This window comes from Microtus pennsylvanicus, chromosome 8 (assembly GCF_037038515.1).
Source record: "Microtus pennsylvanicus isolate mMicPen1 chromosome 8, mMicPen1.hap1, whole genome shotgun sequence".
NCBI lineage: Eukaryota > Metazoa > Chordata > Mammalia > Rodentia > Cricetidae > Microtus > Microtus pennsylvanicus.
Genome location: NC_134586.1, coordinates 57,678,179 through 57,699,546, shown reverse-complemented (window position 1 = coordinate 57,699,546; position 21,368 = coordinate 57,678,179). Strand labels below are relative to the sequence as shown.

At 49.3% G+C, this 21,368-nt stretch overlaps 1 protein-coding gene across 1 annotated transcript; it reads right to left on the bottom strand.

The window, feature by feature from the left end:
* Positions 1 to 5,312: 5,312 nt before the first annotated feature.
* On the bottom strand, positions 5,313 to 21,112 carry Sec61a1 (SEC61 translocon subunit alpha 1). The gene is made up of 12 exons (XM_075983546.1): positions 20,938 to 21,112; positions 20,626 to 20,693; positions 17,149 to 17,214; positions 16,993 to 17,071; positions 15,994 to 16,125; positions 14,325 to 14,434; positions 13,935 to 14,088; positions 10,595 to 10,755; positions 9,303 to 9,500; positions 8,558 to 8,749; positions 8,076 to 8,152; positions 5,313 to 7,187 (listed from the first exon to the last, which is right to left on the bottom strand). The coding sequence occupies exons 1-12, from the start codon at positions 20,942 to 20,944 to the stop codon at positions 7,001 to 7,003; spliced, it is 1,431 nt and encodes a 476-aa protein (XP_075839661.1). The 5' UTR covers positions 20,945 to 21,112; the 3' UTR covers positions 5,313 to 7,000.
* Between the last annotated feature and the right edge of the window lie 256 nt (positions 21,113 to 21,368).

Genomic DNA, 21,368 nt, shown 5'->3' with positions numbered 1-21,368 from the left:
CCAAGTGACCAGTCATTGTGCTTAGCTTTGCAGGCATGTCACCTCTTTAGGGTGCCTCCAACCCTAGGTTGATTCAGAGAATATTTGGGTTTTAAGAAGAAACGGAACTTGTTTTTCACACCAAAAAGTGGTGGGTCAAGAAGCCTAGGCTAAGAAAATGGAGTTGCTGGCAGAGGGTGGGAGTTACACCCTGTAGACCTCTGTCTTCCTGACCCTGAGCCAGCCCTGGTTGGACCACTGTCTGAAAAGGCCCTGCCTTTGAGGGAGGAGCCGCAGCCAAGCTGAAGTGCGAAACTCTGAGGCCATAGGCACTGTGACCAGGGTTCAAAGAATAATGCCTTGGCTCCTGTTGCTAGAGGAGGTCAGAGTTTGTGAAACAGGCGCAAGCTTAGGTCCAGCCCTCAGTGTTTGGATGCGGTCCTGATTGCGCTCCAGTTTCCAGAAGTGCCCCCCACCCCACAACCCCTAGAAAGGAGCTATGGTATGATCCAGACTTAGCCAGACAAGCCTGCTCTCCCTTGGGAGAGATATCCACTGTCCTCCCATCCCAGGTTATAAGTGACCTGGGGATGATGCCGGTGACCTGCGGCAGGACCCGGCAGTGGGAAATGCGGGCTGGCAGGGCTGGCAGTCGCCCGCTGGCCCTGTCGCCCTCCCCGTCAGTCGGCGCTGCACAGTGATTAATGGCCCGGCGAGGCGCGCGTGCGGCCGTCAGCGCGATGGATGTGGCTGTCAGGCCGAGCGTCCGCGCTGACCCTCGGCCCCGGCCCCCGCGATCAATGGGCGGCCCGCGGCGGGCGAAGGCTGGGCCGGTGCGATAAGATGGGCCGATGCGCGCCCGCCGATTGCCCGCTCCGTCACCTGCCGTCACCGGCGCCGTCACGCCGCCCGCGTGCGGGTCGGCGCCGTCAGCACGCGTGATTAATGGGGACACGGGCGGGAGGTGCGGCCCAGAGCCTTGCAGACTTGTGGACCTTCAGTGGCGCGGCCCAAAGCGCCCCCATGCGGCCGCGCATGCAGCCTCTGGACAGAGGAAGCCTGTCGGAGAACCAGTTGCCAGAAGAGCATAGAATTTGGATTTTTCAGTGTCTGAAAGGAAACACACATTCCGTCTATCTGTCTGTCTGTCTATCATCTATTTGTCTATCATTCATCCATCTATCTGTCTAAGGCAAGGTCTCACTATGAAGGCTTGGCTGACCTGGAACTCTCCATGGAGACCAGGTGGCCTCAAACTGGGATAAAAGTGTGCCGCATGCTGATATGGTTGTGAACGGATAATTTTGTGATAATTCTGAATTGGTGCAGAGTTTAGAATGTATTAAAGGAGTGTGCGATGATGCTGTGTTCTACCTCCTGTTCCCTCCGTGCAAGCCATTTCAACACTCATAGCCTATTTCCTAGTGAGCTAGAGGTGGGTGGGAGAGGTTAGGGAAGGAAGGTACTCTCCATCCAGGTCCAGTCTCCTTTGCATTTCACCGTGACAGACTTCGTGCCCTCATCCCAAGGGATGTAAGAATTTCAGTCCTTGCCTAGAGGTCCAGATTTGCTTGTGTTCATACAGTAAAATCCCAAAGCCATGAGTGGGCCATTGTGAGCTCTGACAAAGAAAATCTGCCTAACCCCAATGAAGGAGGTTATTCACTAGGAAAGTCCATGAGCACCCTCCCCCCTTCCCTCACCCACATGAAGGCAAATCAGCATCGGGCTGTTGCTAAAATCCCTTCCCTTGGGGAGAATAAAGGATGTCTACCCACTTTCTCCTAAGGGTCCACTGACAAACTAAATCCCACCAAAGATCATGGATTTATTGGTCTTATAGAGCAAAGGGTAGAGGGTCATAGGCAGGGGTATAGGTGACCTTAAAGCAGCCACACTGAAGATGTGCCCAGCAGGGATGTAACTCCTCCCATGACTGGATAGATAGAGTCCCCTTCCTTCTTTCCCACCTATGTCCTCTAGTGCCTCTCAGAGCTCCCAAGGCCACATTGGTATAATTAGGGCAAGATTATATACAACTTGTTGGGCGGGGTGGTTGAGTACTCAGGTGAGGGTCCCCTGGGCTTCCCTGGGCCCTTGGAAAAGGGAAGGTCACAGTCAACAAGCCCATCTGTGATGATCTTTATCCAGCAGGTCCAGCCAAACTCCTGAAGATGGGGGCAGCTTTCCTTGGAGGAGTCTTGGACACCTGTGTGGTGGTTTGAAAGAAAATGCCCCCAAAGGGAGTGGTACTAATGGAAGGTGTGGCCTTGTTGGAGTGGGTGCAGTCATGTTGGAGGAAGTGTGTCACTGTAGGGGCAGGCTTTGAGGTCTCATATATGCTCAAGCCACACCCAGTGAGCCAGACCACTTCCTGTTGCCTGCCTATCAAGATGTAGACTCTTCTAGCGCCATGTCTGTCTACACTCTGCCACACTCCCTACCATAATAATGGACTAAATCTCAAACTGTAAGCAACCGCCTCAATTAAATGTTATTCTTTATAAGAGTTGCCGTGGTCATGGTGTCTCTTTGCAGCAAATAGAAACCCTAGGACAAGCTGTTTCTCGCCCATGTGAGTGCTGTGGTTGCATTCGTCCTTTTTGACTCCTTTCATTCAGAGCAGTATGTGGCTATCACACCATCTACTTATCACGTGACTTCTCATGGTTGTTTGGGCTCTCCCATTTCCCATTGTCTTAGTTAAGGTTTTTCTTGCTGTGAAGAGACACTATGACCACAGCAACCCTTATAAAGAAAACATGTAATTGTGGTAGTGGCTTACAGTTTCAGAGTGTGTCCATTATCATCATGATGGGGAACATGGAGGCGTGTAGGCAGACACAGTGCGGGAGCTGAGAACTCTTGACCAGAAGACAGCAGGAAGTCCACTGACAGTTACACTGGGAGAAGCTTGAACAAAAAGAGACCTTCAGCCTGCCCCCACAGTGACACACTTCCTCCAACAAGGTCATATGCCCTAATAGTGCCACTCCCTTTGAGAGCCATTTTCTTTCAAACCACCACACCCAGAGAGAGAGGTCATGTACATTTAGTTCTGAAGGGATTGCTAGCCCCCCTCCCCAGTGTGGTGTGTGTGTGTGAAGAGTGGGTACAGGGTCTCACTGTGTAGTGCAGCCCAGACTGACCTGGAACCCATCTGCCTCTACTTCTGAAGCAACGGGATTAAAGGCATGTGTTACTACACTGGGCTCCTCCTTACCTACTCTAACCATGAGCAATAATAGACACTGTTCTTGCTTTTTGTTTTTCCTCCACAGTGTATCTTGGGCATTTTTCTGATCTAGTGTACAAGCTGTTGTCACTACCCCCACCCCTCCCCACACCACTGATCCCCTCAGCCGTGTGAACACTGCGATTACAGCTGTGCCATCAGGCCTGGCTCCCAGCCCCTCTGATAGCTTGTGTGTGAGGTGGGCTTTGAGGGATGACAGGAAGGAGGCTGTCAGGCAGGCCAGGAAATAGGTGCCAGGTTCAGTAGACACTGCAGAAATGTTCTTGTTGGGATATGAGCTCGCAGGGTGCAATCAGCTTCCATTCCATTTACTCCACAGGGCTATTAGCTGGTATGATGCAATACCAGATGAATTGATCAGGTTTCAGCCACAATAATGCAGGTGCTGCCAGCAATGGCGCTCCTGCAGCAGGTGAGACCAGAGCTTGGTGAATGCTGAAGTGCAGGCTGGGTTTTTCTTTTTCTTTTTTTTGGTTTTTCGAGACAGGATTTCTCTGTGGCTTTGAAGCCTGTCCTGGAACTAGCTCTTGTAGACCAGGCTGGTCTCGAACTCACAGAGATCTGCCTGCCTCTTCCTCCCGAGTGCTGGGATTAAAGGCGTGCGCCACCATAGCCCGGCTTATCACTAGGAAGCATTCTCTTCCCCAGGGCCTGGCCTGAGCCACCCCATACAGCAGAGATGAGGCTCCTTGGCCTTCCCTAGGCTCTCCTGAGGCTGTCATCCAGTCCAGCCAGGACAGGCTGGGCTGCAGGGAGGCAGTAGGAAGAACAGAGTATAGTAACAGGGCTACAGGGAGCACAAGGAACCCTGGTTCATTATTTCTCATTGCTGCAAAAGGGTTCACTCTTGCTCAGTCCACTATGGTAGGGACATTGGGGCAGTTGGTCACACTGCATCCAGTCATCCACATGCTCAGCCAGCTTTCTCTTGTCAGTCCATCTCTAGCCAGTGAGATGGTGGTGCCCTCATTTAGGGTGGGCCTTCCTACCTCAACCTAATGAAGAAAATCCCTCACAGGTACGCCTAAGTGAACCTCATTTAAATAATCTTTTGCGCAAGAGTTCCTTTCCCAGGTGATGATAAGGACTGTCAAATCAGTAGACCTGAAACCTGTGTCATCCCAACTAGGTATCCACAGAGGTGCCTGGAGGACACCAGCAGCCAAGCAGTAGGAAGGGAGCCTCGGGCATAAGCCAAGTCTGGCATGTTAGGCCAAAGTGCTGCTGTAACCAGGGCTCTGCTGACTCCCGCAGACAGGCTGGTTCTGGCAGATGTAGTCTCAAGTCCCCAGGCAGCAAGAGGATCAGTCTCTCTCTAGAGTGGGAGGTTTTCTAGAAGCCAACATTTACCTGCTGCCTGAGCCCCACCACCTCCAGCCATGTTTCTGGCTTAGGCTTCAGCTGTGCTTGGCAGGCAGGTGAGTGCAGGGCACAGCTGGCTGCCCACCTGCATCTGAGCAGTCTTAAGCAGTGATGCTGAGGCCAGGCTTCTGCAGTCAGGCTCATACCTGCCCACCAAGCAATCCTAGGGGAGCAGAGAAGTGTTCCAAAGCTGTGGAGCAGCATGTGCAGGGAGCCAGCCCCCTGCCCCGCCCCCAGTCCTGCCCGAGAACTGCCCTGTCACCTGCATGGATATGTAAACCGGAAGCTTCTGGCAGATCAGTTCCCAGGTTTACCACCCAGGTCACCTGTCCCCATCAGGCTCTGGCCAGCACCAAGAACATACTCTACTTTGGCTGCAGGTCTAGTGCCAGGGCAACTTCAGCCAGCCCAAGCCTCCCTATAAGCAACTGTGCTCTGGGCCTGGACAATTAGAGCTATAGGTGCCCACCAACTTGTGCCACCTACCTGGCTTGGGCAGCTCACTCCAGTACCCTTTGGGACCCAGGTGTACACTGTTGTCCTGGAAGTCACAGGATTCCACTGCCCCAGCTCCATGCTTCCCAGGAGTGGCAGGCAGTATTGGCAGAGCCGCTCCTGGAAGGTATCACTAGTCCACTGGTAACCCTGGCTCACTGCCAACACCCCGAACAAGTCCTCTGCTCTCAGTGGCAGTTAGCAAGGATGACGAGGCAGCTTGTAAAAAGTTGGTTTATTTGTCACTTTTTCACTGTATCTCAGTTAAGCCATTTTGGTGTCCACAGTGACAGTCCTTGGAAGCCAGGTCATCCCCACTCACCCACAAATGGTGACCATCAACCACAGGCTACTAGGCCCAGCTGACGGCTACAGCAGATGAGGCTGTGGGTTCCCCAGCACAGCCCAGAGTTGGGGACCCTGCACCTGCCTGCCAGAAGCTGTGGAGTCCCTAGTGTAGGTGGGAGGCCCTCCTGCTCTGTGGCAGTGGCAGAGGAGGGGCAGTGGGAAGACCCTGTGGACTGGGAGGGCACCAGGCTCCTCTGCTCAGGACTGGGTCTAGACAAGGCCACGTGTGATATGGTGAGTCCTGGGCTGTGAGCATAGGATCTGGCCCTGCTGCTGACCTGTGTAGGGGCAAGTAATTAACTGTCCCTTGACTGCCATTTTCTGGCAAGCACAGCAGCAAGGGTCCCTAGGAACCCTGGGTCAGGGAGGCATTTGCTACTTCCAGAGGTGAGAAGGACTCAGATGTAGCTGGCAGGCTGTGACCACATCCCCCAGAACTCCTGCCCCCTTGTGGGAACAACTTGGACCTTCCTGTGTCTTAAGGTAAGCTGACAATCTCTACTTGCTCTGATCTCAAACTGCAGCCTTGCATCCTTGCTGCTAGGCACTGTCTGTCTGGGGGCCTCTCTTACAGGCCTGAGCTCCTAACCCCCACGTCCATGTCACCTGTCACCCCAGATACCTTAACTCCAGACAGGATTCTGAGCAACTTCCCTAAGAGATCCAAACCCTGGTGTATTTTCCTATAGTTCCTGAGCCAGTCTACATTTGGTCCTAACAAATTCTAAAAAAGATTCTAAAAACTGGAACAGGAAATTTTCAGGAGGAAGACACCATAGGAGCTCCCTTTCTAGAGGGAACCAAGGAAGGGCAAGCATGAAGCCCTTTATATGTACCCAGCTATCTAGTATGGCTAGGCTCCAGAAAGAGCCTGGAGTCCCCGCCTTGCGGACAATGGTAGGCAGGCAGATCTTGCTGTTGTTCACCGTCTGCATGCTTAGCTGCACCACCCAGAGCATATGCAGGGTAGTAGGCGGGCCAGCTTCCGGGGCACTTATTCCTCCAGTAGCAGCTCTGTCCTATGAAACCTGCTTTACAGATTGATGGCATCGTACAGAGTCCTAGGCCAGATGTCCTCACCCCGAGAGTTAATCTCGTGAAGTCCCCCACAAGCAGGTCCCCAGAAAACACATCTGTTTGCAGCCATTTTCTGCGGCCCACATGAGATGGAGACATCTCCTAGTTTGTGCTTCCTTCAACCAGGGCCACAGACTGCCTGGGGGCAGTTGGGACCCTTGCAGCTGCCAGGCACTGAGTAGTGCAAAGGTTTAAATAAAAATTACATCAGATACTTGGGAACAATCGGTTACCACATCCTCTGGTCATTAGCTAACAATTCACTTCTACTGTTTTTCTTTTTGCCAATGCCAGAATAAAAAGCAAAATTTCAAACTGGAAATTTCCTAGCACTTTACACAGTGGAATGAAAAGATATGAAATAAAAAAAAAATTAATAAAAAAATTTAAAAGTCCCTATGCCACGGTAGCATGCTCCAGTGGTAAGAGCACCCTTTCCAGGCAGTTCTGGAGCCCTCACCCTGGTCCATGGGCACACAAGGCTCAGAAGAGAAGGGCTCCCATGCTGCCCACCTCGCTCTGCTCCTTGACGAAGATCTCAAAGTACTGGTAGATGATGGTGACTGCCAGCAGGATTCCGGTTCCAGACCCAATAGCACCCAGGAAGTCAGCCAAGACTGAGAGGGCCCCAATGCACAGCCCACCAAAGGCTGCGGCTGTGGGGATGTACCTGCAGACAGACAAACAGTTCTGTGTTGCCTACTGAGCCAGAAAGCCCAAAAGGCCCATTAAGCTGGCCACATGGATTCTGGGAATGTGACCAGCACAAATGCAAACATGGCTGATGCCACACTACATTTTACATAGTGAAAGAACATAAGACACTTCATCTCCGTTCTTCTGCTACTCGGAAGCTGAAAACTCCACAGATGTGCCAGGAGGCACAAGTATCAGGAATCTCTGCTGGGGCTGCTATGCTTCTCCCAGTCAGGGGCCTTAGTAGTTATGGACTGCAGTGAAAAGCTGTGCTGCCTCTGGCTCAGAAACTGGCAGGAACCTTGTAATTCTGGCGTTCCTGTGGCAGCCTCCTAGAGTAAGGTCAGGCAGCTTCGTAGGAGCACTTGCCCTTTCTGTGAAGCAACTGGGTGATCTGCGTGAGTGCAGAAGAGCCAACCATGGTGACAGACTGTGACAGAGTGGCTGGAAAGCACCAGCCACTTTCTGCCTTCAGAGAGGTTTTCACAGGGTCCCCTGCTGCTCCTGGAGCTCCAGTCTCTCCTCTCCCTCTCTCCCTAAGGTCACCGCTACATTCCTCCATCACCGTGGCTGAGTCTGGCAGTCTCTGGCCTCTGAACACTAACCACTCCTGTCAGACCAGCTCTTGCTGGTACATTGTTTAATCTGTGCCAGGCCCCACCCACTCTGAGGATGCTTTCAGCTTGCTCTAGGCACACTCAGGCCCATCCAGCCTAAGTCAGCTTAGTAATCCCCCCCACCACCACTATTTCAACACCCTGGCTGTGTGCTTCCTTTTCCGCTCTTGCGCTGTCTATGGTAGACAGGGTTGTATAGGGCTATTCTGGTACCTCTAGTGTTCAGGGCTAGTGACCATACTTACCGGTTGAGCTCATGAACCATGGAAGTCTCTCTGTGGCCCCTCATCACCATCTGCTGCTCCTTCAGCTGCTTTGCAACCTACATGACCCAAATACAAGCACATGAGCCAGATGCCGGGGGAGAGGGGTGCTTCACAGTGGAACTAACCTGCTACAGATGTCCTCCTGCCTCCCCCAGCCCTTCAGTCTTCACGGAGGATTTTTAACCTGTAGCAATGCATTCATTCACACAGAGGTCTACCTTTCTAGTTTAGCCTCAGGTTCAACACTCAGAGCCAACTCTCAATCTCCATCTGTTGCCCTCTGGGCTTCCATACAGAACCACTCTGCAGGATGGAGCACTTAGAGCGATCCTTAGATCCTTAACTTAGAGTGGTTGTAAGTAACCACTACTTATAAAGTGGTAACAAGTAGAACTCCCTGGATATCAACAGCTGTCTCAATAGGTCACCTGTCTCTATTAGGAATGTCAACTTAGACTTACGTCTTTGGCAGAAGAACCCGAAACTTCAATCCATGTTTTAGAAAAGAACGCACAGGATCCCAGCATGAATACAATATACACGACAGCATGGACAGGGTCCTCCAGCACTGAGCCAAATGATTCCGGAGGAGACAGGTAGTAACACAGGCCACCAACTGGATAAGCACGAGCTGGGCCCCCAGATGACGTGTCCTAGGAGTAAGACAGAAGTCTGCTGTGGGCTATTTGCACACCGTGGGAAGGTGCACTGCTGTGAGTGGTGTAATAAAAGGCTCAACGGCCAGGAGCTAGGCAGGAGTACAGGACTTAGGAGGAGGAATTTAGGCACTTGACAGACGTGGGGAGACATGGAGGAAGCAGGAGGGCAGTACAGAATGTAGTTTAATAAAAATGGAGAAGTTATAAGAGCTAATTAAAAACAAGCCTAAGCTAAGACCAAGCTTTCATAATAAGTTTCCATGTCGTTATTTGTGAGCTGGTGGTCCAAAGGAAAGTCTAACTACAGAATTTCTCTGGATGCTGCTTCAAACATGGCACAGCATGGAGTCAAGAAGCTCTGAGCAGATGCCTTGCGGGGTCATAAGCATGCCTACAGGCAATCTCATTGAACTGCATCTGTATAAGGCAATAAAGAAATTTCACCTTTGAGTGAAATATTTAGTCCTCAGTTAAGACATCCTGCCACAAAGGACCACAACTAGCTACACTAGTACAAACAATCCTTAACTCACCCAGTGACACTCACCGACCAAGTGCCCAACAGGCTAACCAGCAGGTTGCCACTGAAGCGGGCTGACAGCATCTGGGAGATGACGTACAAGTTGGACACCAGAGCAGACTGCAGAATGATGGGGATGTTGGAGGTGTAGAAGAGCTTGATGGGATAGGTGTTGTACTGGCCTCGGTAACGCGCCGACTTGATGGGAAGGTCCACTCGGAAGCCCTACAGGGAAAACACAACACACTCTTTTACTGTTCTATTCTGCCTAGAGTCCCCAGTGTGGCTAAGAAAGTCAGGTGGCCCTGGGTGTCAGTTCTGCCACTGGGTTATCAGTTGTTATGGTGTCTGAGGACACATGCCCTTTTCTTCCTATACAAAAAGGCCGACATAAAAACCACCAGCTCCAAATCCTGTTAATGGTTCTCAGGCAGTGATCATCCACGATGTGATCATCAACAAAAGCTAAGCTCTCCTACAATACCGACCAAGTGCCTCGGAAACCCTGGATCCCAGAGCATCAATCTTCTTCTGTCACAAACCCAGTGCCCAGGACACTAGGCTAGGACAACAGACGGAAGATGCAAACTCTTACTCACCCTGCCCTGGAAGACTGACTTGTTACTAAGTGGGCAGCTGGCTGGGATCAGCAAGAGTCACTATTGAGTTGCCTGGCCTTAGAAAAGTATTCCTTATCACAAACAAGTGTCTTTCAAGTGTTGTCCCCTTCTTTTGATTGTATTTAAATATGTGTGTGTGCCCGTGGGGATGCATGCACGCCAGTGTGTAAGTGGAGATCAAAGGACAGCATACGGAAGTTGGTTCTTGCCATGTGGGTCCTGGGAACTGAACTTAGGTCACTAAGCTTAGCAACAATCACCTGTATATCCTGAGCCATCTCACCAGCCTTGTTTGTTTTAAACAGGATTGCACTACATACACCACACTGTCCTAGAACTCTTGGTCTTCTGTACTACCCACCCAAATGAGCCATCACACCTAGCTAACTGCTGCAACTTCTTTAGTGACTATCAAAATACTGCAAAGAATGCTGGGCATGGTGGCATAAGCCTTTGATCCCAACACCTGGGAAGCAGGGAAAGATGATCTATGTGAGCTTAAAAATAGCTGATCTACATAGTGAGTTTGAGGCCAGCCAGGGCTAGACAGACCCCGTCTCAAAAACAAACCCCCAAATACAAAAATCCCATTAAGTATGAAGGTGAGTACATCAACCTGAGAACACGAGGTGGAAGGACAATGTGGGTCTGAGCTGGACTCTGTACAAGGCAGACCTACTTAGCTGACTTTGAACATACCTGGAAATAGATGACAACAGCAAAGACAAAGATGGTGGCAATCAGGTTCATGAGGTTAGGGAGATTTTGGCGATAGAACGCTTCTCGAAGGGCTCGGACCTTGTCTGTGCGGGTGGCCAACAGGTGGAACAGAGCAATGATGGCGCCTTCGAATTCCATCCCTGCGGGCAGAAAGGAACAAAAGGTGGTGGAGGACGAAGAGCGGCTCACCTTGCCTCTCAGTTTCTGAATGACCAAGACTGAGTGGAAAGTGAAGGAGTTCAGAGAAGCAAACTACAGCATGGGCTGTTTTCTTCAAGATGAGCTGGTTGCTCTCAGTTCTTAGGTTACCAGACATGTGGAAGGGCAGCCACCAATTTAAACACATTCATGACACATGTTGCCTAGAAAAGGCCAAGTCCTGATCTATAATCTGGGCAATAAGAGCATTTATGAGGGCTGCCCACAGTGGACAAGAGTTGAGAAAGTTTGGGCTCGCAGTTCCAAACACCAATAATACTACTAGGAGGAAGACCATGGATGTATGGCCTGAGATCAGTCTTTTCCCTTCCACAAGTTATGCCCAATAGCAGGCCTGCCAACAGACGGGTTCCTGAAAGGTGAAAGGAGCAGAAAAAGGGTCTCAAATATCTGTAGGGAAAGGGGAGACTAGAGGAAGCCCAATGGTGTTGAACAGTCTTTGTATACTGTAAATATGTGTTACTCTCAAGGATTAATAAAGAGCTGGCTGGCCAATGGACAGGCAAGAAAAGGTTAGGTGAGAGAAACAGACTAAGAATGATGGGAAGAAGGCAGGCGGAGTCACAAAGAGCTGTGAGCCAGATGCGGAAGATGCAACATGGGAAGTTCATAGATGAGGTAGGTAAATGAGCTTCGGGGCAGCACATAAATTAATAGAAATGGGTTAATTTAAGCTGGCTGGAATTGGCTGGTAGGACAGGAAAGTCTACCTACACCCTCCTACCTTTCAGCTGTGGTCTATCTCCTATTCAGTATTCAGGGATATGGGAGCTGCAGCCAGGACAAGCCTCTTAGAGAAGGTGGTCCAGGCAGGCCAGGGGAAGAAGGGAGTGCTTGTACTTATCCCCAGCAGCCTTTCTAAGCTCCCCACCAAGCGCTCTGCTTTTGTCCTGTTCCAGCTTGCAAACCTCAGCATTGTTGGTTGCTTCTTGCACGTCTTTCAAGACTACTCAACAACTCTGTAATACCTTTCCCTGTGGCTCTTCCTTATTTTCGTCATGGTGACCCACAGCAGAGCCAACAATGCCAGGATTAGGTCCCAGTAATTTTTAGAATTACTGTTGTATCTGGCAAATTTCTGGGAACTAGTGCATTTCCACACACTTAGCACCACCTCTGTGGCACACCGTGTAGCTATCCACACTAATCCCCGGTCCTAGACTTTTGCCCTGCTCAAGGAAGCAGCAGTGGTGAGCTAGCCAAGCTGTAGTAGCCCTTCTGGCTACTCCTGTGCCCTCTGTATACTTCTTGTACCTTACTAATGCTATCACCCTTGGTTCCCTGGTATAGCTCATCCCACACTGGCAGCCAGGAAATCAAACCACCTTCCCGATTACATTTCCACCAGGCCTGGCAATGGAGACTCCTCCAGTGACTTCTTGGTTTTCCACCTCAGCCCCATCTCCCACATCTTCCCTAACAATCCATGCTCTCACATCTTGTCTGCTCAAGGCTGCCATGACACTTCTTCAGCAGTGTTTTGCTAGACTCCGTCCAGCTCCAGAATGCAATACCCGCCTCCGCTGGTTCCTGAGCCTGGACTGACCACTGATGGAGGAAGGTCATTGGTTAAAAAAATAAAGAAACTGCTTGGCTGGCCCTCATAGGTTAGAACATAGGTGGGTGGAGTAAGCAGAACAGAATGCTGGGAGGAAGAGGAAGTGAGCTCAGACTCGACAGCTCTCCTCTAGGGAGCAGACACCTCAGAGAGACGCCATGCTCCCAGCTCCTGGGCAGACACACGCGATGAAGCTCCGACCCAGGATGGACGTAGGCTAGAATCTTCCCAGTAAGCGCACCTAGCTATGCTACATAGAATATTAGACATGGGCTAGTCCAGGTGCGAGAGTTAGCCTAGAAGAGGCTAGATAGAATGGGCCAAGCAGTGTTTAAATGAATACAGTTTGTGTGTTGTTATTTCGGGCATAAGCTAGCATGTGGGCGGCCAGGGTGCTGGGGACGCAGCCCCACCCTGCTCCCTTCTCTGCTATCATGTCTACTGCAGGAATCCCTGACCATGTGGTCTAAGTAGTGGACTCCAACTGCACCTTCACCTGCCGCCTCTCCACATCCTAGTCTGACAAGTCCTGCCTTTCCTTGTCCCAGTCTCCCAATGTGCCTTTAACTTCATTAGAAGACAGCTTTTGTTCATTAGATGTACAGGGTTATATGGTCTCTGGAGGCAGAAACTGCCTCTGCATTCAATTTTATGAAAACATGCACAAATATTTTTCATAAGACTTCTAAATAAATAACACATTTAGGGACAAAAGTCTCTTTTCCTATTATGTCTTAAAATAAGGCTTCCCTTGTTTTCACATATTCTGATTAGAAACATTCCCGTTTCCAGGGTACTCTTTCTTAATGGATATGCCACAGCATACTAATATTTGATCTGTACCTACTACGAGCCAGGCATCATGTGGTCTCTTGTTTCCTTTCTCTGTGGTGCCAGGTATCAAACCATGCACGAACTTCTACCACTGAGCTACATTCTCAGCTTTTCATTTTGTGAGAGCATGGCCTCGCTACATAGTGCAGGCTCACCTCAAATCCTCAAATCCTCAGATTCTCCTGCCTCAGCATCTGGAGTGTTGGAATTACTTATGTGTCATGATCCCTTCACTACATGATGGCCCAGATCAGCTATAGGGGAATGTGCTCACATCACCTACAGCCAGGATCTGAGCCCAAGGGCAAGTATGATCAAATACTTTTGTTTAATAGTTCTAGTTGGGTTTTTTGTTTGTTTGTTTCCAAAATGATCCACAGGAATCGTCAAAATACATAAAGGTGAGAATGTGTACAATTTCATTGTCAACAAAGTGGATATGACTTGATGTCTACCCAAGACAGAGGTTAAAAAACAAAGCACCTACTATATAATGCAGTCCTTACTGAGCTGAGAAGTGAGGTCAGACCTCCCTCATATCTAGTATGCCAACCACAATGAGGCAAATGAAAAATCTATGCTGGGTATTGCCATGAGCATAACCTTACCTATATTTTAAAACATAGTGGATGCACAGAAAAGCCAGGAGCTTGTGCCTACCAGACAGAACCTCTGCTAAACTACAGCATGAGCTCCTGGGGTCCTTACCTCGGCCAGTGTTGACAGTGGTGGGGCTGAAAGCCTTCCACACAATGGTCTCACAGATATTGGTAGCAATGAAGAGGGAGATGCCAGAACCCAAGCCGTATCCTTTCTGCAGGAGTTCATCCAAAAGTAGGACAATTAAGCCAGCAACAAAGAGCTGTGAAAGCAAGAAAGAGATTAAAGAACCCAAATAGATGTTACTGCTCCCGATGGACGTGACTCTCTTCCTCAGTAATTGGGTTCTTGAGTGTAAGAACAGAAAGCTGAGTTAGCGAGAGTCCTCAGTCTTCCTCTGGTGGATTAAGAAGGGCAAACCCACAACCTCCAGCGTCTTTGAGACACAGCGAGATTTGGTATTTCAGATACTGGGGAGGGGGGAAGCGTAACAATTACCTGAATGGTGATCAGCAGGCAGATTCCAGCACCCATCTCCGAAGGGTCCCCGTACATGCCCGTCATCACGTACACAATGGACTGACCGATAGTAATGATCATGCCAAACACTAGAAATCAAGAGAACTGTGTTCTCAAAGAGGACAGTACACAACATAAGAAACGGTTAAAGAACACCTGAATGCCCACCACTGGGAAGAAAAAGCACGGTGCCGACACTGCTGCCAAGGAGCTGGAGGAGGAATCAACAGTCACACTGTCCATTTGTGAGACAACACAGATGCTCTCAACAAAAGCACAGCAGCTTCCCAGTCTCACCTCCTGCTTAGTGATGGAGGAAGGGCGGAAGCACGGCAAAAGTGGTCTTAGGAAAGGCAGCTGAAACCCAGGCACAATCAGAGACGAAACGCAGTGCCAGTGCCGGCACCCCTGAAGCACCGGTGCACTGCAGGTAGCTGGGATCCGGAGACCTCTATGCTGAGCCACAAGGAGGCGGGGTCTAAGCTTACCACTCAGATCCACATCCAGAGCACAGAAGACCTTGGGATAAAACCAATCCTGCTGCACTAAGTTTATATTCCGGCCCTGCTTCCTTTGCAGACTGTTTCTTGAATATTATTATTATTTTGTTTCTAGGCATGGTAATTATTTTTCCAAGAGTGAGCATTTAAATTTCAGTTTAAATTTTCAAGAGTCTGCCTTGTATAGTCCCTACTTGAAATTAAAAAAAAAAAAACTGTTCAGGGACTGGTAGCCAAGATGTCTATGCTGATATTTACTTGCCATGCAAGCCTGATGACCTGAGTTCCACCCTCAGGGTCAGCAAAACAGCTCAGTAGCTAAGACACTTGCTGCCAAGTTGGATGATTTGAGTATGATGCCCGGAACCGACACATTCAAAGGAGAATCACGCTTGCCAAGTTGTTCTCTGACCTACACACACACACACACACACACACACACACACACACACACACACTCACACACAGTGGCACATGCACATGAAAAAAATTGTAAAAACTTAAAACAAAAAAACCTGTTCAGTAACCCTGCATTATTTAAAAGATTTCCCCCACTCAGTATCAGTAATCAAACCCAGGGATTTGGGCATGGTACAAGTGCTCTACCACTGAGCTACAAACCCAGCCCAAAACTCCTAAATTCTTAAGGCAGAAAAAAGTTTAAAAACTTTTCCTGAATAACCTACTCCAGTTCAGAAGTAGGACACTGATGCAGGTGGCTAGCCATAGTTACCAGTAACGCCCATCACTTGTATGATCACACTCCCACCCCTTTCCAGATGGAAAACGAAGCCTGCAGGACGACCGTCTTTCTTCACTTCACAAGTTAGTAAGGAACATAGGACAGAGGCGTGCCCTCTCCCCACTTAAGCCCCCTTCGCACACACAAGAAAAACACCCGACAAATAATGAAGCAGCAGGTGCAGCAGCCTGTCATATGTTCTATGAGCTCTGATGTATGAGTGCAAACTGCACAGTAAAGGGGTGAGCTGCTGCTCTGCCTCTCCCTAGTGCAGATCATGGGGTGCATGCAGAGGGGCAGTAAGGAGAGCAGGGCACAGAGCACAATGGCTTTAATCCCAGAAGCTTCACAGCAAATTCTCATCCTCAACCATGGAAATTAGAACATTATGTATGATCTTTCTTACACTTTTGGGCTCCATTGAAGAGAGCTCGGTCTTTTGGGGTATCCCCAACTTCAATTATCTTGGCACCAGCTAAGAGCTGCATGATAAGGCCGGAGGTGACAATAGGAGAGATGCCCAGCTCCATCAAGGTACCTTGAGGGAAGAAGGCAAGACACAGCCAACATTAGCTCAGGAAAACAAACACAGCTAAATACAGTGAGCAACACTGGGGTACTCCAATACAAGGTCAAAAGCGTTCAACTAACAGAACCACCTCCAAATACCAATTAGAGCACAGCTTAATGCAGTCTACCCTGCTGGAAAGCATCTTCCTCTGTGCACGAAGTCATGCTATCCAAACAGACTGCTGCACTTCAGTTCAGCACCAGACTGACCCTGGCCTCACGGAGATAAGAGAGGCTGGTCTCCTCATCAGTTAGTAAGGAAGGATAAGATTCAAATCATTCCCAGAGTCTGGAAAGGGGCTGCTACAACTGTATCTGGTTGTGAATGAACTGCCCCCTCCCATTATGCTAAAACCAGTTGGACTTCTGATTTCCAATTTAATGTGGAATATATTTTTTAAATGAGTTAATCAAATGCAGTATCAACACGTATTCAAAATCCTCACTGTGCACAGAGGTATTTTGCAGGGCTTACAAACTATTTTTTTAGACACATTGTAATATATAGATATGAAAAGAATTCAGCTGAGGAACAAATTATGCCTTCTAGAGAATGTTATCACTTTAGGTATTTAAAAGTATTCTAGTTTTTCCATGTTTTAAACAATGTTTTACAATGCAGTCTTATCTTGTCATTACAGGTTCTGCATTGCATTCAGACCCAACAGGATGCATTCATCAGCAAATGCTGCATGACTTTTCCACACCAACATCCTCTATTTCCAAGCTTTGCACCTTCATGAACTTTCTGAGCTCCATATAAAGCCAAGCCTGTAAGTAAAGCAGGCTCTTCATATCCAGTGTGCAGGGGAAGGCAGAGTGAGCAGGGTCCTACCTCTGTTGGAGGCTAGAATCACTCGCATCCAGTAGAAAGGGTCAGCAGAGTCTGAAGACATGATGCCAAACAGGGGAATCTGCAAACGGGCGAGAGCAGGTATCACACAGGTGTTCCCAGCCCAGTCACCCCTACCAACACCAGCGCAGAGCTTACCTGGCAGCATACTAAGAAGATGAAGAGGGTAATAGCTGTCCACAACACTTTCTCCTTAAACTGAATCTGGAAAGGAAGGAATGAAAGCAAGTTATTCCACAAGTAAATGAGTGCAGATGGATCCAAACAAGATCTCGTGCCCCATTTATCAGAGGCGGGTCAAATGTGTACCGAACATACCATAGCACTAAGTAGTGTACATCATGTGTTTTCTCTGTCCAAGATGTGATGCAAAGACCCCTGTGGATCTTTGCCCCCGATAATCCTCCCAACGCACAGATTATCTTTATGTGACAATGAGCAGTGACCAGGGAAGTTTAATCTGCCCCAAATCCTGCAGCTTAGGTGAGTCTGAGCCCAACACTACTGCTCATCACCATTCACAGTAACAGCTGAGACTCAAGATGATGAACACTGCAGCCAAAGTGACTTGCCAAACAGACAAACTTCCCGGCATAGCAGCCACTTTCCTACAGTACACTTAACAGTCTCCTGACTCTGAACTCCTTTAAAACACTTGGGACTGCCAGGCGCTGGAGGCGTAAGCCTTTAATCCCAGCACTCTGGAGGCAGAGGTAGGTGAATCTCCATGAGTTCAAGGCCAGAATAGTCTACAGAGCGAGTTCCAGGACAGGCTCCACAGCTGCTGGGAAACACTGTCTTAAAAACAAACAAATTAACTAACAAAAAGAAAACTTGAGACTGTGAATCAAGAGTAAAGCCTGTAATTAACACGGGGGCTGGGGACATATGACAGGAAAAGCGGGTGTGTAACCTGCTCACTAAAACACAGCAGCATCAGTTTTTGCTCACCCCTTCCTGGGTATGTAAGTGTGATGGTTAACCTTAATTGTCAACTTCATGGGATTCAGAACCATTATGGAAACAAACGTCTAGATATGAGTATGAAAAAGTTTCTGAACTGAGTTAAATCAAGTAGGAAGATCCACTTTAAATGTGGGTGGCACCAATCCATGGGCTGGAGTCCAGGACTGAATAAAAAGGAGAAAGTGAGCTGAGCACCGGCCTTCACCTTCCTCTGCTTCCTGACAGGGGACATAATGTGACCAGTGTGCTTTAAGTTTCTGCTGTCATGCCTTCCTTGTCACGATGAGCTGTACCCTTGGATAGGAAGCCCAAACACAATCCTTCACTACACTGCTGTGGTCAGGAATGTTGTCACAACTAAGAAATCAACTAAGTTAAACAGTCAACACAAATCATTTTACTCTCTAGCCTGGTTAGAAACCTCTAGGTTCCTCTTGTTCAAGAAACCACTGTCATTACATAGAGAGATCTCTTCAGGGTCTTAACCAGGAATGCCTGACCTCACTTACAGACTCTGTAAACAGAGACCGCTTGTTCGTTTCCCGGCTGCCCAGATCGCCTCCCTCTGTATGTATCTCTGTTTGGATTTCCCACCTGTTTTTACTCTGCTAAGCCATTGGCCGAAACAGCTTTATTAACTATTCAATAAAAACAACACATATACAGAAGGACATCCCACATCAAGACTGGCTACAGACAGGTTTAACAGACACCTAAAGACTAGCTGAGCAGAGGTGGTGCACACCTTTAATTCTAGCACTTGGGAGGCAGAGGCAGGTGGATCTCTGTGAATCCAAAGCCAGCCTGGTCTACAAGAGCTAGTTCCAGGACAGGAACCAAATCTACAGAAAAACCCTGCACTGAAAGAACAAACAAACCCCCAAAACAAAAACAAACAAACAATAAAAATCAGACAGCTAAAGACTAATGATATTAAGTGAGAGAAATGCCGAGAGTAGCCCCAACAAGCACTGACTCCGTGTGCTGGCTGTCTGATCCTCTGCATGCAGTCATTCCCAGAAAGACATAGCAATGCACCCAAACATGGGTGGGGTGAATTCAAAGCTCAAACCCTGCAGAGGCAGCTGGGGGGCTCACATTCCTCCTCCGTCTCCCAAGAACATCTGCCTTTTCTATCTGCCATCCTATCCTACCACACCAAGAATTTGGTGCCTAACGAGGGGAAACAACAGCATTTCCCAGGAACTAGAAAGACAAGCTTGTAATGAATATGCACATCCAGCAGCTATCTTGGTGACAGACACCAGACACAGGCCTCATGTCCATCACTAGCCACTTCCCCAGCCCATGCAATGAATCTGTTAGAAAAAAGGAGACGAATTTCCAAGACTATTTTAAATGAGTAAGCCTCCTCTCCTGGTCATTTAAGAGTAAAACATCAAAAGCTTTTCACCCAAGTCTCGAATCTTCTGCCTCTGAAACAGCCCCAAACCCATCTCACATAGTACCACGATTTGCCCTCTATTGCAAAGGCCCCAAGCCACACTCCAGCCCTTACTGCCAAGGTCATTTCTAATCTGCCTGGCCATCTTATTCCTCTTCCCTGCACTTCTTTTAGCCTTTCCATTTAAAATCAATAAGAACTGCATCTAACAACCTACCATCTAAGCACAGAAACGTTTTGTCTTCACTGGGAAATAAATCATACATTCCTTTTGCCAGGAATCCTTTCCACACCCTCAAGGCAACTTCCAGTCCTGGGCCACAGTTCTACCCTATCCAAAATTGCCATTTCCCTAGTTCTGCCAGGCCAAGGTCACAGGATTACAGAAGGGTGGGACTTGGGCTTCTTGGCCCTAGAGCCAGATTCTTTGCACTGAGGTGGAGCAGGAAAAACTTTGCACATCAACCTGTCAAAGACAGTTAGGGTACTACAAGGCATTTGTATGAAACCACCTTCAGTAAAAAATTATTACAAGTAGATACTAAGTATCCAAGTGAATGCCAACTACAGATGCCCTATGTGAAAGTATGCCACAGTCCGAACCCAGGGACTTAAAGTGGCTTTACCCTTTCCTGTAACCAAGAGACCTGGACTTTCCTTCATTTGGGCAATCTCACATTAGGACCATTTATTCCTGGGCTGAAGCTGACAGCCACGGAGATTCTCTCTTCCTTCACTCTGAAGCACCTGCTGTCAATGGCTGCGAACTTCATCTACTGCGTTTACCCTCAATGCTGAGGCAGCTTACATAAAAAAATAAAAACACGTTCAAATCGATTCCATGACTGGGTTTTTCGTTTGGAAACTGGATACTAAAATCACCTCCTAGACGGAAGAAACACCCCATGAGTTGCTCTGCTGGAGGCGAAGGGAGGGAGAGTAACTCAATCTGGGATCCTATCTGAGGTCTTATTCAATCACTGCTCAGACCCAGTTTTGGACCAGGCAAATCCGAGGCTTTGTTACCATCTACTCAAGATGCTCCAAATGAAACAAGATGGTTTCGTGGGAATTCCCACACAACCAGGTCACCTTTCGACAGCTCCCCTGAGTACACCAGTACATACAGCTACACTCCAGAGGGGCAGTTTCCATTCCGTGTGCTGAGGCCATCTTTAATTCAACTGTAAACTTCCAGCGCCCAGATTCTCAAAGCTTCTTTGACCACCACCTGGGGAACTTACTTTTCTCTCTGGCTTCTGAATTTCCGGCAGGATGACACAGAATGGCTTGATAACTTCCAGAAATTTGACTTTGACGGAAGAAACAGAAAGAGAATCAGTTAGAGAGTAATCTGTGGGCACCTGAGGGAGCCCGGCACGAGTGGGAGCCGGGAGTGGGGGCGCGGAGACTTAGAGGGTTCGGTCTGGGGCCGCGGGGACTAGGGGTATCGGGGAAGGCCGCGTTCCGCCGGGATCGGGCAGCACGGCCGGCGGGCGCCCGAGCAGGGTAAGGAGACGCATCCCGGCTGCGCAGGGTGGCCCCAAGGGACTCACTCGCCATGGCGGCGGCTGATCCGACTCCACGCCCAGCTTCGGCTGCACTTCACTTCGAGTGAGTCGACTCTGCTAGCTCCGGAGAGCGTTTCCCCAGCCGAGAGACACGTCAGTGATAGCCCGGCGGCGAGCGGCGCGGCGAGGCGGGGCCGGGGATGGGCCACCGGCCGCTTCCGCTTCCTGCCACGCGCGCCCGCCGCGCAGCCTGCTCCAAGACCACAACTCCCGGCGTGCAGTGGGAGCGGAGGGGTTGTCGGGAAGATGGCTGTCGGGCACACCGGAACTGGGCGTGTGCAGCTGCGCAGACTCGTTCGGAAGTTGGACACTCCGACCACGTAGCTTACGGACGGTTCACTTTGTGGCCGGACGGAGTGGGCGATTCGGCTTTCCACGTCTGTGGCCTTCATTGCCAATGGTGGCATGCCGGTAGC

Bases quoted from the DNA above. Each gene is read 5' to 3' on its own strand.
- Sec61a1 (XM_075983546.1), bottom strand. The intron at 16,126-16,992 runs GTAGGACCCTGC...TCTTCCCTCAAG, and splicing joins GATTCTAGCCTCCAACAGAG to GTACCTTGATGGAGCTGGGC. The intron at 14,435-15,993 runs GTAAGAAAGATC...CTTGATTTCTAG, and splicing joins CTTCAATGGAGCCCAAAAGT to TGTTTGGCATGATCATTACT.